Below are 15,719 nucleotides of genomic sequence, written 5' to 3'. Positions count from 1 at the left end.
TAAACATTCTGTGATGCAGTAATGTAGTCATTGTTAAGAGGTCTGAGATGTTAGTATTTAAATATGCCACTAAAAGCCATGAGTTACAGAAAATATGCAAATAAAGCAGGCAATAAGGAAGGCAATGGAATTTTGGCATTTGTTGCTAACGGAAAAGAGTATAAAAAGAGAAGTGTTGCTGTAATTGCGTAAGGCATTAGTGAGACCTCATTATACTGTGTACAATTTTGATCCCATTATTTGAAGATGAATGTAATTGAATTGGTAGCAGTCAGATCAAACAATCACTAAATTGATTCCAGAGTTGAAGATTTGTCTTACAGAATCCCTACAGTGTGGAAACAGCCCTTCGGCCCAACAGGTCCACAATGACACACAGAGCATCCCACCCACATCCATCTCCCTATAAATCCACCTAATCTACACATCCCTGAATACCATGGGCAATTTAGCATCGCAAATTCACCTTTGGACGTGTGGGAGGAACACGGAGCACCCGGAGGAAACCCACGCAGACATAAGGAGAGTGCGCAAACTCCACACAGTGGCAGGAATTGAACCTGAGTCCCTGGCACTGTGAGGCTAACCACTGAGCTGCCCAGATTGAACAGATTAGGTCTGTACTCTAGCGTTTAGATATCCAATATATTCTATATAGAGAGGACATCTATTTGAGATATATAAGATGCTAAAGAGAATTTTCACAGTCGACATAAAAAGTGTCCTCATGCGGTGCAATCTAGAATGAAAGGTCATGGATTTAGGATAAGAGGCAGCAGATTTAAAAGAGTTGAGGAGAAATTACTCTAAAAGGGTTGTGAATCTGTGGAATTCATGACCTCAGAATGCAGCAGCTGTTGGGCCATGAAATATATTTATGGAGAAGATAAGACAGGTTTTGAATTAATAACGGGCTGAAGGGTTATGGAGAGCGGCCAGGTAAGTGGAGTTGAGATTGAAATGAGATTAGCCACGATTGTATTCAATGGCAGATCAGGCTCAAGAGCCCGAGTTCCCCACTACTACTCCTGGTTCTTGTATGAAATGGAAATAGAAGTATACCCTTTGGCACCATCAGCCTGCTCTACCATTCAATCTGATTATGACTGATCTGACAATCCTTATGCCCTGCCCTTTCTCTGTAACCCTGAACTTCCCTACTGATCAAAACCTATTTATTTCAGCCTTAAATACGTGCAAAGATTCTGTCCCCACAGCTCTCTGTGCAAGGAGTTCCAAAGATTCTCAACACTCGGAAAAAAGAAATTCCTCCTAATCTCAGTCTTAAATTGCTGCGTCTTATTGAAAAGGTGACAAAATATATTAATAAGAATAGTTGACGTGGTTTGCATGGACTTCAGTAAGGCCCTCTGATAAGTTCAAAGTGACGCATTTTGGGAGGTCTAATATTCTAATGCACACAATGAATGGTCTGTTCCCAGGGAGTCCTCAAAAACAAAGGGACTTTAGTGGACAAGTCCATAGTCTCTGAAGACAGGGTCGTGAAGAACGATGTTTGCCTTCATTAGCCAGGGCACAGAATACAAGAAAAGAAATCTTGTTACAACTTTATGAAACATTGGTTAGGCTACACATGGAATACTGTGTGCAGTTCTGGTTAACACACAATCAGAAGAGTGTGACTGCACTGAAGAGGGTGTGGAGGAGATTCACCAAGATGTTGCCTGGAATGAAAAGTCTCAAGCAGTGGAGAGAGAGCAACATTAACGTTTGGGTCCAGTGAACCTTCCTCAGAGCCGGCGCTGCTTTCTCTCCACAGAGGCTGCCAGACCTGCTGGGTTTGTTAGAGCAACGTCTGTTTCTATCTCTGATTTTCAGCATCGTAGTTCTTCGAAGATCGTAGGAACTGCCGATGCTGGAGAATTTGAGATTACAAGGCGTAAAGTTGTATGAACACAGCAGGCCAAGCAGCATCAAAGGAGCAGGAAGGCTGACGTTTCTGGTCCGGACTGATATTCTGAAGGGTCTACACCAGAAACATCCGCCTTCCTATTCCTCGGATGCTGCTTGTCCTGCTGTGTTCATCCAGCTCTACACCTTGTTATCTCGAGTTCGTTGGTTGCTTGAGAAGGGTCACTGGATGCGAAACGTTAACTGTACAATCTTTCCACAGATACTGCCAGACCTGCTAAAAGTTTTTTTTCCCCGGCAATCGAGGTTTTTGGTTACATCGGTCCCGGTGAAAAGGGCGGGGTCATACACTTCGGGTCAAAGGTTGCGAGGTTGATTTGCTCCTCCCCAGCTGGTCTCTGATGACGTCACACGGCGCTGACAACCCCTTCCATACAGGCCTGGGGGGGGGGGGGGGGCCAACAGTCGATATACGGACTACACCAAATCAACAGTAACTGAATTATGTACAAGTACACTGCGCGATATAACCTTCGAATAAAAGCCAGCATCTTGACACCTTTTCCCTGCAGAATGTCGAAAGTGGTTTATAAACAAAAGGTCGAGAGACGGTGACCAACTGACGAGACCAAATTCTCCCGACGCCGTTCGTCAGTGACGCACGCATGTGTGGCCCAGGCGCGAGGCAGAATCGAGGGGCGGTTGTCCGGGAAGTTGGGGGTGGGGTGGGGAAGGGAGGCTCGGACGAGTGATGTTAGCGTCCGAAACCGTGCTGCTCCAATTGGGTTTGTGGGGGAGAGGCCCGATGACGTCCCAGCGGTGGGGAGGCAGGATCTCCAGAGAGGAAACGGATATGGGTGGTTTTGGGAGGAGGGCTTGTTCTGAGCCGTTTGGAACGATGACAGCTTCCGGCGTGCGCTGTAGGTTTCAGTTACAGGCGGCAGCTGGTGCATCAGGTAAAGGAGCCGGCCTGGGGTCGAGGGTGGACGGGAGAGTAACGAGGAGAGGGAAAGACCAGAGGAGGAGATCCTCTCATCATTTGTCTTCCTCTCTTCCTCTGTCTTAAAGCGTTTCTGATTTTTATTTGTTTTATTAATAAATTCAACACATTTGGATGCTAGGCTCTTTTCTTCTTATCCTTAGCTGATGTTTCAGAGAAGCTCCCTTCTCTCAAATATAATCGGCGTTTGCGTCCTGCTGAGTCATAAAGAAAGAGAAGGCAAGAGCCCTAGTTGACAATCTACTCCACTGGCCAGGCCTCGGCATTCCGGTATTCTCACTCAGATAGAAAGAGGGCAGTTCTTCTTCCTGTTTAGTTACAAATCACTGCAGTAGTTTTTTTTAATATTCTCAATATCTTAACATCTTTTGCCTTCATTGTACACCGCTTCGTCCCCTCGTTTCCCCCTTCCTGAAAGCCTTACGAGTTTGTTTGCTGTTATAACAGGCTCCCAGCCCGAGATGTGACAAAACGATACTAGATGCAATTCATTCGGGTTTAAGAGATCTCAGAGCATCAACAATTCATAGCTTATATCTGAGCAATAGGTTATGTGTGCTGTATGTCCTGTGTTGATTGTGTACTTGCGTAGAATTATTCACGATTAGTGTTGAAAATTGCTTCGAGTTAACATCAGATCTGTTCACGTACCCAGAAAAGAAAATTAGTGCTGTTGTAATCTCATGTCATTCAGTGCTTTAGCATATAATTTATAATTAAAATAAAATGTGTTGTATATTTTCACTGCCATTTTAAACAAGTGACGATTTCCTTTACTGAATGGAGGTCAGCCTTTTATGATAGTGTTACCATTCGGTACTTACAGCTGAATAGCGAAGATGTTACGCTTTGTCAAAAAAAAGATGTTAAGTGTTATCTGTGTTTTAGAATATTATTTGTGACTAAATGCTTAATTGGAAATACAATTTCATACATAGGAGCTGTACTTCTACTAGATGGAATAACATACAGACATGTTCAGCTTTGAAGGGGATTTCAAAACGCGGCCCAAGGTATCTCTTGGTGGGGCAAGCAGAAAGGTTTGTAATCATACTATCCCAGTTTGTCATCACTTGCTATTTAATTCAAGTTTTAATGTGTACAATGAGCAATTTTTAACTTAATAACAAGGTAAATCTGAAGTTTTAAGAAAATGGTTTGTGGCAATTATGTAATCAAAGCTAAGATACATAAGGCATTTGCATTATTTAACCCCATTAAACATTTTCTGGAAATGATACCACTCCTGTAACATAGGAAACATGGCAGCCAATTTCCACACAGTAAGTTCTCATTTTAAAATGATCAGACAGTGTTTTATTGTTGATTTGAGGGATAACTGTTGACCAGCATAGGATATTGATGTCATAGTCATACCACATGGAAACAGACCTTTCAGGTGCTGCTGAACAAAGAGACTGTGGAGTGCAGTTCACAGTTACTTGAAGTGGAGTTGCATGTAGACAGGTTAGTGAAGAAGGTACACTTGCTTTTATTGGTTAGTGCAAGGGAGTTGGGCAGTCACGCAGTTCTACAGGACATTGGTTAGGCCACTTTAGGAATACTGTGTGCAATTCTGATCACTCTGCTTTCGGAGGGATGTTGTGCAACTTCAAAGGGTTCAAAAGATTTACAAAGCTGAATAGACTGGGGCTGTTTTTCCTGGAGCATTGCAGTCTGAGGGGTGACCTTTATAGAAGTTGATAAAATTGAGAGGCATGGATCGGTTGAATAGTCAAGGCCTTCCCCAGGGCAGGGGTGTCTAAAATTAGAGACCATAGGTTTAAGTTGAGAGGGGAGAGATTTAAAAGGGACCTAAAGGGCAATTTTTTCATGCAGCGGGTGGTGTGTAAGGAATGAACTGACAGGTAGTGGTGGAGGTTGGTACAATTACAGAATTTAAAAGGCATCTAGATGGGTATATGAAGAAGGAGGGTTTAGTTGGGAATGAGCCAAATGCTGGCAAATGAGATATATTAATTCAGGATATCTGCTTGACGTGGATGAGTTGGACCAAAGGGTCTATTTCTGTGCTGTACGCATTTCTTCTTCCTTCATTCATGGGATAACAGCATCGCCGGTTTGACAGCACTTGTGCCCATACCGAACTTCCCAGAGGACAATTCGGAGTCAACCACCTTGCTGTGGGTCTGGTGTCACATATAGGCCAGACCAAGTAAGAATAGCAGAGATAATAGGAACTGCAGATACTGAAAAATCTGAGATAACAAGGTGTAGAGCTGGATGAACACAGCAGGCCAAGCAGCATCAGAGGAGTAGGAAAGCTTTTTTCCTCCCAGAAGGACATTAATGAATCAGGTGGGCTTTTTCTGACAAACCACAATGGACTCATGGTCGTCATTAGATTCTTAATTCCAGATATTGTCTGTTGAATTCAAATTCCATCGTCTGGCCATGGTGGAATTCAAACTTGGGTCCCCAGCGCATTATCTGGGCCTCTGGATTAATGGTCCAGCAATAATACTACTCAGCGATTGCCTCCTCCTAAACCTATGTGACTCTATATGACCAGGTTTCCTGTATTGAATGATCCCCATTTTGCCAGCATTTGGCCCACGTTCCCGATAACCCCTCCTACCCTTTTCTGAAGAAGGTTCCAGACCTGAAACATAAGCCTTCCTGCTCCTCTGATGCTGCTTGGCCAGCTGTGTTCATCCAGCTCTGCACCTTGTTATCTCAGATTCTCCAACATCGGCAGTTCCTACTATCCCAGTATCTGTCCAAATGCCTTTTTAAATGTTGTAATTGTACCTGCCTCTACCACTTCTGGCAGCTCGTTCCGCATATACCACCGTCTATATGGAAAAAGTTACCCCTCAGGTCCCTTTTAATCTTTTCCCTCTCACCTTAACACCGTACCCTCTAGTCTTGGGCTTCCCTACCCTGGGAAAAAGACTGGCTATTCACCCTAACCATGCCTGTCATGATTTTGTAAACCTCTTAAAGGTCACTCTTCGGCCTATAACGCTCCGCGGAATTAAGTCCCAGCCTGTTCAGCCTCTCCTTAGAACTCAGTCTCCAGTCCTGGTGACATCTTTGTAAATCTTTTTTGCACCATTTCCAGTTTAATAACATTCTTCCTTTTGCAGGGTGCCCAGAGTTGTATGCAGCACTTGAAATGTGTCCTTATTCGTGTCTTGTAGAGCTGTAACATATCATACCAACTCCTGTATTCCATGCTCTGACTGATGAAGGCAAGCATGCCAAGCATCGTCATCACCAGCCTGTTCTACCTCTGACGCTACTTTTGAGAGAATATGTATCTGCACCCTGGGTGTCTGTTCGACAACACTACCCTGGACTCTACCATTAACTGTCTAAGTCCTGCCTTAGTTTCTTAGCAAAATGCAACATCTTGCATTTACCTGCATTAAACTCCATTTGCCATTTCTCAAGACACTGGCCCAGTTGACCAAGATCCTGTTGTACCCCTAGATAAACTTCTTCACTGTCCACTATATTCCCCATTTCGGTGTCATCTGCAAACTTACGAACCATGCCTCTTATCGAGCTATTTGAATAATTGTATATAAATGATGAAAAATAATGGTCCCAGCACTGATCCTTGCAGGACGTTGATGGTCACAAGCCCCGAGTATGAGCAACAACCCATTACTGCCATCCTCTGGCTCCTACTGTTAAGCCAATTTTGTATCTGATTGGCTAGCGTTCCCTGGGTCCTGTATGATCCAGCCTTACTAACCAGTCTACCCATTGGAAACTTGTCGAAGTCCAGATGGACAATGTCTGAGTTCTGCTTTCATCTGTCTTCTTGGTCACCTCTCTTGTTTAAAAAAAAAAGAAATTCAACCAAATTTCAAAGAGATAATTTCCCATGCACAAAGCCAAGCTGATTATCCTTAATCGGACCTTGCGTTTCCAAATGCTTGTAGATGTTTATACCTTTTGGTACAATTATATCATTAAAGATACTTGAATGTGATGGAGGCTTAACTTCATGTTTTATGGCAGTCTGCTGTAATAGCTGCAATAATGCAGCTTTGTGTGTATTATATTTTATAGTTTTTCTTCCTAATTTGAAGAATGTCCAGTTGAAACTGTGGTGAATATTGTACTATCCCAAACATTTTTACTGTTGTACCTACTTCGTAATGATTAAATAGTTCTGACTAATTTAACTGATCTTACCAAATGTATTCAAGTTATCCACTGATGCTTTGTGTTATTGTAGAAGTGTATTTAAATAATTTGAATAATATATGATGTGTTGATCTAAATAGGGGCAGTGTACATTATTGTGCAATGGAAATGGCTAGCTTTTGATATTTTATCCCTTTGACAAATGACAGTAATGCAATGTCGTGTTCCTGTTCTGAAAAAGGGCCACTGGACCCTAAAGGTTAACTTTGCTTTCTGCCCATAGATCCTGTCAGACCTGCTGAGTTTCTCCAATGATTCTATTCCTGTCACAAGAGTTTCCTTAGACTTGGACAATGTTATAATCGGTATTAGGCTTCAATACATAGAACCATAGACAATAGCAGGAGTGAGCCATTCAACCCTTTAAGCCTGTTCCACCATTCAGTGTAATCATGGCTGATCATCCAACTCAGCACCCTGTTCCTGCTTTCTCTCCTAAGAACTATATCTGCATCCTCCTTGAAGGTCTCCAATGGTTTGGCCTCAACAGTTGCCTGTGCCAGAGAATTCCACAGACTTGCCACACTCTGGTTGAAGAAGTTCCTCCTCATCTCTGTCCTGGAAGATCTGTCCCTTGTTCTTAAGCTGTCTCCTTGTCTTGGGCTCCCTGGTCATTGGGATCATCCTTCTTGCATTCAACTTGTCTAATCTTTTTAAAATTTTGTCGGTTTCTGACAAGACCCGCAGTCATTCTTCTGAACCCTATTGAATGTACTTGTAACCGACCTCGTCTCTCCCTGTATGTTCTGCCATCCCAGGAATCAATCTGGTAAAGCCTTCGTTGGACTCCCTTGATAGCAAAAACATCCTTCCTCAGCAGGAGACCCAAATTGCACACAATACCAGAAGTGTAGTCTTACCAAGGCACTGTACATTTTGCTGTGAAGGCCAACATGCTGTTTGCTTTCTTTACAGTCTGCTGCACCTGCACGCTTATCTTCAAATGGTGCATGAGGACATCCAGGTCTTCTTTTCTAAATTGGAAAAGGCTTGGAAGTCTGAAGCACAAAGCAAATAACATGGATAACCTCACATTTTTTGCATCATTATACTACATTTGCATTGTGTTTGCCCACTTCCTGACCCAAATCACACCAAAGCTTCTCTGCATCCTCACAGTATTACCTTCCACCCAGCTTTCTATCATCTAGAGTTGGAACTAGAGTTTATCTGGTTTCTTCTTGTGAATCATTTAGTATTGGTTGTGAATAGCTGGTGTTAGAACCAGACCAAATGCCCTCAAAATATATCAAGGAGATAGCCTAGATGCTAACTTTTTATTTTCATTTAAAGGCCAAGTTAAGGTACTGTATTCTGGGTATGACTTGGTTATTCAACTGCTAGGCTTTAAGCAAAACACATACTTTTTAAAAAAGAACACAAGTGAAGTATAGCACAGGAACAGGCCCTTTGGCACTCCAAGCCTGTGCCAATCATCATGCCCTGACTAAACTTAAAAAAAAACCTTCTGCCCTTATTCGGTCCGTATCCCACTATTTTCTCCCTGTTCATGTAACTATCCAGATGACTCTTAAATGTTGCCAATATGCCTGTGTCCACCACCACGTCTGGTAGTGCATTCCAGGCTCTTCCTCCTCTCCGTGAAAAACTTCCTTCGTGCATCTCCCTTAAACCTTTGCCCTCTGAACTTGAACCTGTGCCCCCTTGTCATTGAAGCTTTAACCCTGGGATAAAACCTCTGACTATCCACCCTGTCATTTCCTCTATAATTTGGTAGACCTCTATAGGTCTCCTCTCAGCCTCTGTCTTTCCAGGGAAAACAATCCTGGTTCTTTTTAAAACCTTTCCCCTTAGCCACTGCCCTTGAGATGGCTGTTGTTTTTACAACACAGTTAAAACGCTTAGGCAAAATGAATTGGCTTTGCATAATTGAAATACTTGATGTAGTATATTATTGAACTACTAATCATAAAGTGTTCCAATATAGTAACATCCTGTAGACACACCCTTGGCAAAGGCAAATTCATTAAAACAGATTTTCCTCGCGTGCTATTTCCTTTCCAGTGCTGGAGAAAGGAACACCGAAAGGTTCAAATCCTGCCACAGCAGATGGTGGAATTTGAATTCAATAAACATCTGGAATTAAGAATTTAATGATGACCTTGAATCCATTGTCAATTGTTCAGGGGAAAATTTGGTTCAGTAAAGCCCTTTAGGTAAGGAAAACGCCATCTTAGCCTGGTCTGGCCTACATGTGGCTCCAGACTTAATTTAGGGATAGGCAGTAAATGCGGGTCTATCCAGTGCCTCCCTTGTTCCCTGAATGAATTTTTAAAAATTACATTTCCACAGATAGCTATGAGTAAATGACCCTTCACTATAACTAAAGAAAGCTTGAGTGCTGTAGGTTTTCAGCAAGTGTGAGAAGCAGGAAGGAGGACGAGAGGGTACAGATTTATTGTAATTGGGAAGAGAAGCAAAAACCATAGGAAAAACGTTTACATGTAATGCTAAGGTTTGGAACGCATTGCCTGAGTTTGGTGGAGTCAAGATCAAAATGCCTCAGTTGAAAATATTTTGGTTATCTGAAAGGGAAGAATGTGTAAGTTTGCAACAGTTACACTAACTGAAATGCTAACCTGGAGAACTGGTGCAGTTACGATGGGCTGAGTTGCCTGTTTCTGCACTGGAATAACTACATGAACAAAAAGGTAGTCTGTGGTGCTGTTGAGGCACTAGAGTTCAAATGGGAGAAGGTTTCATTGTGTGAAATCTGAGGGCGTGGTAATGGGTCAAGTGAGGAAACAATGTGTAGAGAGGATGTGTGAATAGCAGAATAACCATTTTCCAAATGCTTGACAAGGGAAATAAGATAAACCACAGGAAAAATTAATTGAACTACAAACACAAACAGTGGTGGCTTGGGTTGTGGTCTAAAATTGTTGAACATTACATTGAGTCCAAAAAGTCTGTTGTGCTGAGTTGAAACTTGGTGTACGCTGTTCTTTAAGTTTGTGTTGATCTTATGGTGAGTACAATGGAGTGATCAAGTGGATTTCTTTCGCACTTTGTTTATAAATTGCTGTTTCAGTTCTGAAGAAGTGTTTGGGAGTTGCATGTCTCAGAAGGGAAATGACAGGTATTACTTCCATTTCCCCTGTCCTTGAATTGCAAGGTGCCAGAGGAAAGGGCAGGGATGTGAATCACAGAGGAGTAGACCACATTACCGCAGAAAGAATGATCTTTCAGAATATTGAGAGAGGTGGGAGGGAGTTGAGGATGCTCCCCTGCTGTACAGTGATCTTTTGACCACGTCCATTAATTTTCATGCGATATGCTGTGCCCTTCCTGATCAATGATAGACTTTGCATTGTCCTCATTACATGCTCCACCAGCCTCCATGTACAACTGATTATCGTTCACCATCCACTTCTGGTGTCATGCCATCACCAAACACGGTGGCGCAGTGGTTAGAACTGCAGCCTCATAGCACCAGGGACCTAGGTTCGATTCCAGCCTTGGGCAACTGTCTGTGTGGAGTTTGCATGTTCTCCCCGTGCCTGCGTGGGTTTTCTCCGGGTGCTCCGGTTTCCTCCCACCGCCCAAAGTTGTGCCGGCTAGGTGGATTGGCCATGCTAAATTGCCTGCAGTGTTCAGGGGTGTGTGGGTTGTAGGGGAATGGGTCTGGGTGGGATGCTTGAAGGGGCGATATGGACTTGTTGGGCCGAAGGGCCTGTTTCCACACTGTAGGGAATCTAATCTAATCTTAAAAAAAAACACTGTCCAAGGCTCTGTCTAAGGTTAATATGACTACTCTACTCGTGATTTTTGTATCTCTGTTACTGAGTTCTAATACTTTGTTCATACTTAAATATGAAAAACAGTGACACCAGCTGGTAAATATGTGTACCCAAAAGTCGTCACATGCTTTTTAACTCTTCCAAAGAATAAGCGACTTCTTTATGTTTTGCTGGAATGAATAACAGTCTTTTTTTTATAGCCCAATCTATTGTAGTATCATTCGATATCTAACTTGATGTGGAATCAAACCTGGGATCTTTTTATAAATTAGTGTTGCACAATGCAGTGCTTTTCACCTTTCTTACTTGGTATGGGTGCTGAGAATGGTGTTGTCTTCTTCATATAACGCATCTTGATAGGTCATTTGTTTAAAGACATTACAAAATATTTCTAATGCTAGTACGCATTAATTACATACACATAAGGCACATAGACTGGGAAAACCTCCACCAAGCCACTCACTGCTCTAATTTGGAAATCTATTGCTATTCCTTCAGTGTTGCTGACTCAAAATCCTGAATTCCTTCCTCAGTATTGTGGGTTTACCTACAGAATGTGGACTGCTGTGGTTCAAGAAGGCAGCATACTATTGCTTTAAGGGCAACAAGGACAGGCAATAAATGCTAGTCCAGCCAGCACTGACCACAATCCTAGAGTGTATTAAAAATAAATATTGAGTAACAGCCAGCTGGCAGAAGCAGCTGAATTTTATCATCGGCCTTTTGACTGTGCTAAAGATGACTTCTATTTGCATCCCTGAAGTTAATTCATTGGAGGAAGTTGATCAATCTCTTGCATCAATTTGAATAAAACCAAGGTTTGTTTGACTTGAGAATGATACAATCAGATTTTCCTAGTTAGATAAGCTAAAATGGGCCATGTGCATGACCAATGATTCTGTTTGTTTACTTTTTTGATGGCCTGGCCATGCTTCTAAGATGGTTTCAACCAAGATCTGTTTTGCAACTTTGATCAATTGATTGAGAGATTCAAGGCATGTAAGGATATGTCACCATTCATTATCAAGTCCTATACGAAAGCAATTCTCTTCTGCTACCTTTTCTATCTTTGTGCACACGTGCAATGCTTATTGTGCATGAAATACAAATGCACCAATGTGCAGAGTTTTAATCCTTTGCCTATTGTGCCTTTAACAAAATGTTATGTTTAATTTGTCTGTTTACAAGCATTTAGCGGTATAGTTATAGAGCTGTACAGCACGGAAGCAGACTGTTTGGCCCAACTCGTCCATGCCGACCAGCTATCCCAAATAAATTTAGTCATATTTGTCCTATATCCCTCTAAAACCTTCCTATTCATTTACCCATCCAGATGCCTTTTAAGTGTTGTAATCGTGCTAGCCTTCACTTCTGACAGCGCATTGCACATGTGCGCCACCCTCTGTTTGAAAAAGTTGCCCCTTAGGTCCCTTTTAAATCTTTCCCCTCTCTGCTGAAACCTATGCCCCCTAGTTTTGGACTCCCCCATCATGGGGGAAAGAGCTTGTCTCGTTACCCTATCCGTGCCCCTCATAATTTTACAAACCTGTAGAAGGTCACCCCTCAGCCTCCAACACTCCAGGGAAAATAGCCTCGGCCTATGTAGCTTATCCCTTTAGCTGAAACATTCTAACCCAGGCAACGTCCTTGTTAATCTTGGGTGAATTCTTTCAAGTTTCACAACATCCTTCTTTTGGCAGGGAGACCAGGATTGAACACAGTATTCCGAAAGTGGCCTAACTAATATCCTCTACAGCCACAACATGACTCCCAACTCTTGTACTCAGTGCAGTGATCAATAATACCCAAATTGGTTGATATGTGTTAAACCATCTTGGTTATTCAGTCTCAATTGCTACACTAGCTTTGTTTTGTAATCTGTCACCATCTTGAATTGTGAATGCTTTAGTGCTTCACTTGTTGTATTTGTGAGAGATAGTAGGAACTGGAGAATCTGAAATAACACTGTGGAGCTGTATGAACATAGCAGGCCAAGCAGCATCAGAGAAGAGTAAAGCTGATACTTCGGGTCGAGACCCTTCTTCAGAAATGGGGGAGGGGAAAGGGGATTCTGAAATAAATAGGGAGAGGGGGAGGCGAATGGAAGATGGGTAGAGGAGAAGAGGTGAGGTTGGAGCCAGTAAAGGTGAATGTGGGTGGGGGGGGGGGCGGGGGGGGGGGCGGGGGCGGCGACGGGGGGGGGGGGGGGGGGGGGCGGCGGCGGGGGGGGGTGTTAGGGAGGGGATAGGTTGGTCCAGGGAGGACAGACAGGTCAAAGAGGCAGGATGAGGTTCGTGGGTAGGAGATGGGGGTGGGGCTTGAGGTGGGAGGAATGGTTAAGGAGGTTGGGACGTGCAGGTTTTGGGATCCAGTCGGGGAGGGGAGATTTTGAAGCTTGTGAAGCCCACATTGATACCCTTGGGCTGCAGGGTTCCCAAGCGAAATATGAGATACTGTTCCTGGAGCTTTTGGGTGGCATCATTGTGGCACTGCAGGAGGCCCAGATGGACATGTCGTCCAAGAAGTGGGAGGGGGAGTTGAAATGGTTCACAACAGGGAGAGAGAGGGAGTTGTTGCTAACAGCGTTGTGTTTGAGAGTTTGCTTGAATGGTGCTTAGATTTTACAATAATGTACAGTCTGAATATGTAGTCATAAGCAACTAATGGTCTTGAGTGGAATTTGATTTATTTCCCTTTTAAAATAAATGTGGTTTTGCTTTATTTTGTGAATTATAGAAAAAGAAAATGCCTAGAAACACGTAGCTATGCCAATCTGATCTGCAAGGATGTGTATGAATTGTCTTGTCTAGTTTTCGACTGGTGTAGTTCAAAAATACTTAATCTTGTGACCAGTAAACAAGAAAATTATAAAGTGCAGAAGTATTGGAGAATGAGAACATTGTTCCAAACAAAACTAACATTGAATAAATCTTTTGAAGGAAGAAAAAGCTTCATTGCTGCATCGAACCCAGGAAGAAAGACGGAAGCGAGAGGTAAATTGGAGATTTTATTCACGTTAATTGAAAACATTGCAGACATTTTATTGCACTTTTGTGGAATTTTACTTGCTAATTTTTGAAGACCTTATTCTGTTACAGTGAGATTATCCTATGAACATGGAAATTGGAGTGTTTCTCAAATACAGTATGATTGCAGCTTGGGCAAATGATACTTTAGTGTTTACAGCAGAGGGCAAAAAATTTTTGCTGAATGAACATTTGTCTTGTTTTAATACAGGAACCAATAGCACAGCAGAAATTGTGCATAATGCAAAACAGCTTGGACTGAGAATAGATACTTTGAGATTCTTCCACTGAATAACCAAAAAACACTAACTTGCTGCTTATCAATGTAAAATCGTGTCACTGCTGGGCAACCATGCATTCCTTTTGATGTTTAATATACCATGGTATTACTCAGAACTCCCAGGTCGGATAGAGCTGTAGAATAGCTGAATACATAGTAAAGCACCTGGATTCCATTCTAGTAAAGTCTAAACTCAAACTCAAACTCAAGGATGCAACTAGCAAAGCAGTATTCTGTTTCACATCTACTTGCACCAGCTACTTTTATGCTTTCTTTAAACTCGAAATTATGAACTTCATTCTTTTGTGTTTGCTGTGGGCTCCCACCTTCTAAGAACTTTGAACTAACACTGGCTTCAACTACCTGTCTCATTTCTAAAGGATCTAGTGTGCTATCTAGATCTATGGACAAAAGGTACTTCGATGTTTATTCCTTCGCAAGCTTTCACCTTTGAGAGTGATTGCAATGATTGTCCACTGCCTTCTGTGACGCATTTTTCTTTGAATCTAAACTTGGAAAGTAACTGTCAGGGTTAGTAATCTAGTTGGCTAGATAGTTAGCAGCATTTTACTTCCGTCTCTTTAAATCGCTGGTATATTTTCTTCTGCTCTGGCTCACCCCCCATTTAGTTTCAGTTTTATGTGTGTGTGCATGTATATGCCGAGTGCTTGAGTCTTGCATCTCGTATTAAAATGTTGAGTTTAAAACCCAGACACACAAGCTTCCAATAAATGAATAGGTTAATGACTGTAGCCTTGAGTATCATAAAGTGCCATTTTATAGCACTATTAGTGTTTGTCCTTGGTTTACTGAAGTGACCTGTGGCTTGAACAAAGCAATAAACAGTTGCAATTTTCTGTAGTTGTTTTGATGTTGTAGAATTCTGTCCAGTTGAATAGATTAACAACATTTTCTTTGGTGTGTTTAACCCAAACTTCCAGTAGCTGAACCTGAGCATTATAGTGAGATGTATGCTAACACCAGTAAAGCTAACTAGCACTGACGAAGATGAAGTTTGCAATTGTGATTTTTACAAATTTAAAATATTTTGCTGCGTTTTCTTTTCCCCAATAAGTGCTGGTCATAATTTTAGTCAAATTTCAGTATGCATGCCTCTAATCTGGATGTTTTATACATGCCTTAACATTGATGAATGGGGCGACAGGTACACAATAGAAAGGCAGTTCTTCGTGAGTTTAAAAAGTGTTTTTGCAACAAGACGTCATAGAGCAGAAGTAGAACTTAATCATCATAGAATGCAGTGAAGGTGGTTTGAACAGTTTAGTTGAATTAGACTTTAAAAATCACAAATATTCCCAAATACCTTCCCTTGGTATTTGAGAATTATTCAGGGTAATTTTTAAAAATTTGCCTGGTCATTCTAATACACAAATACTTTCATGTATTATGCTTCATGTAGCCATTTATAGAACTAGGTATTTTTGTGATTATTCAACTCTGCTTTTCAATTGTGTATGCATGTGTGTACTAATATTCCAGTCTGTAATGTAAAAGTGCTGGAAAAATGAAAGGGTCTGTGAGCCAATTAATTACCTCAGCTTGGGAACCCTGCAGCCCCATGGCATTAATGTGGATTT

The 15,719-nt window shown here is 42.0% G+C and overlaps 1 protein-coding gene across 4 annotated transcripts in view; it reads left to right on the top strand.

Annotated features, from left to right (window-relative positions):
* The first annotated feature begins 2,346 nt into the window (after positions 1-2,346).
* Positions 2,347-15,719, top strand: part of ube3c (ubiquitin protein ligase E3C) — a 155,745-nt gene continuing 142,372 nt past the window's right edge. The window contains exons 1-3 of one of the 4 annotated variants that reach the window (XM_059639642.1): positions 2,347-2,365; positions 3,811-3,912; positions 13,755-13,808. In XM_059639642.1, the coding sequence (XP_059495625.1) occupies positions 3,847-3,912; positions 13,755-13,808 (120 nt within the window). In that variant the 5' untranslated portion in view covers positions 2,347-2,365; positions 3,811-3,846. Of the gene's footprint in view, positions 2,366-2,701; positions 2,829-2,865; positions 3,143-3,810; positions 3,913-13,754; positions 13,809-15,719 lie in introns of those variants that run through there. The other 3 variants (XM_048563871.2, XM_048563877.2, XM_048563885.2) reach the window with 3 other exon arrangements.

This window comes from Stegostoma tigrinum, chromosome 2 (genome assembly GCF_030684315.1).
Source record: "Stegostoma tigrinum isolate sSteTig4 chromosome 2, sSteTig4.hap1, whole genome shotgun sequence".
NCBI lineage: Eukaryota > Metazoa > Chordata > Chondrichthyes > Orectolobiformes > Stegostomatidae > Stegostoma > Stegostoma tigrinum.
Note: the sequence above shows the minus strand (reverse complement) of the source record. Positions and strands in the feature narration are given on the sequence as shown.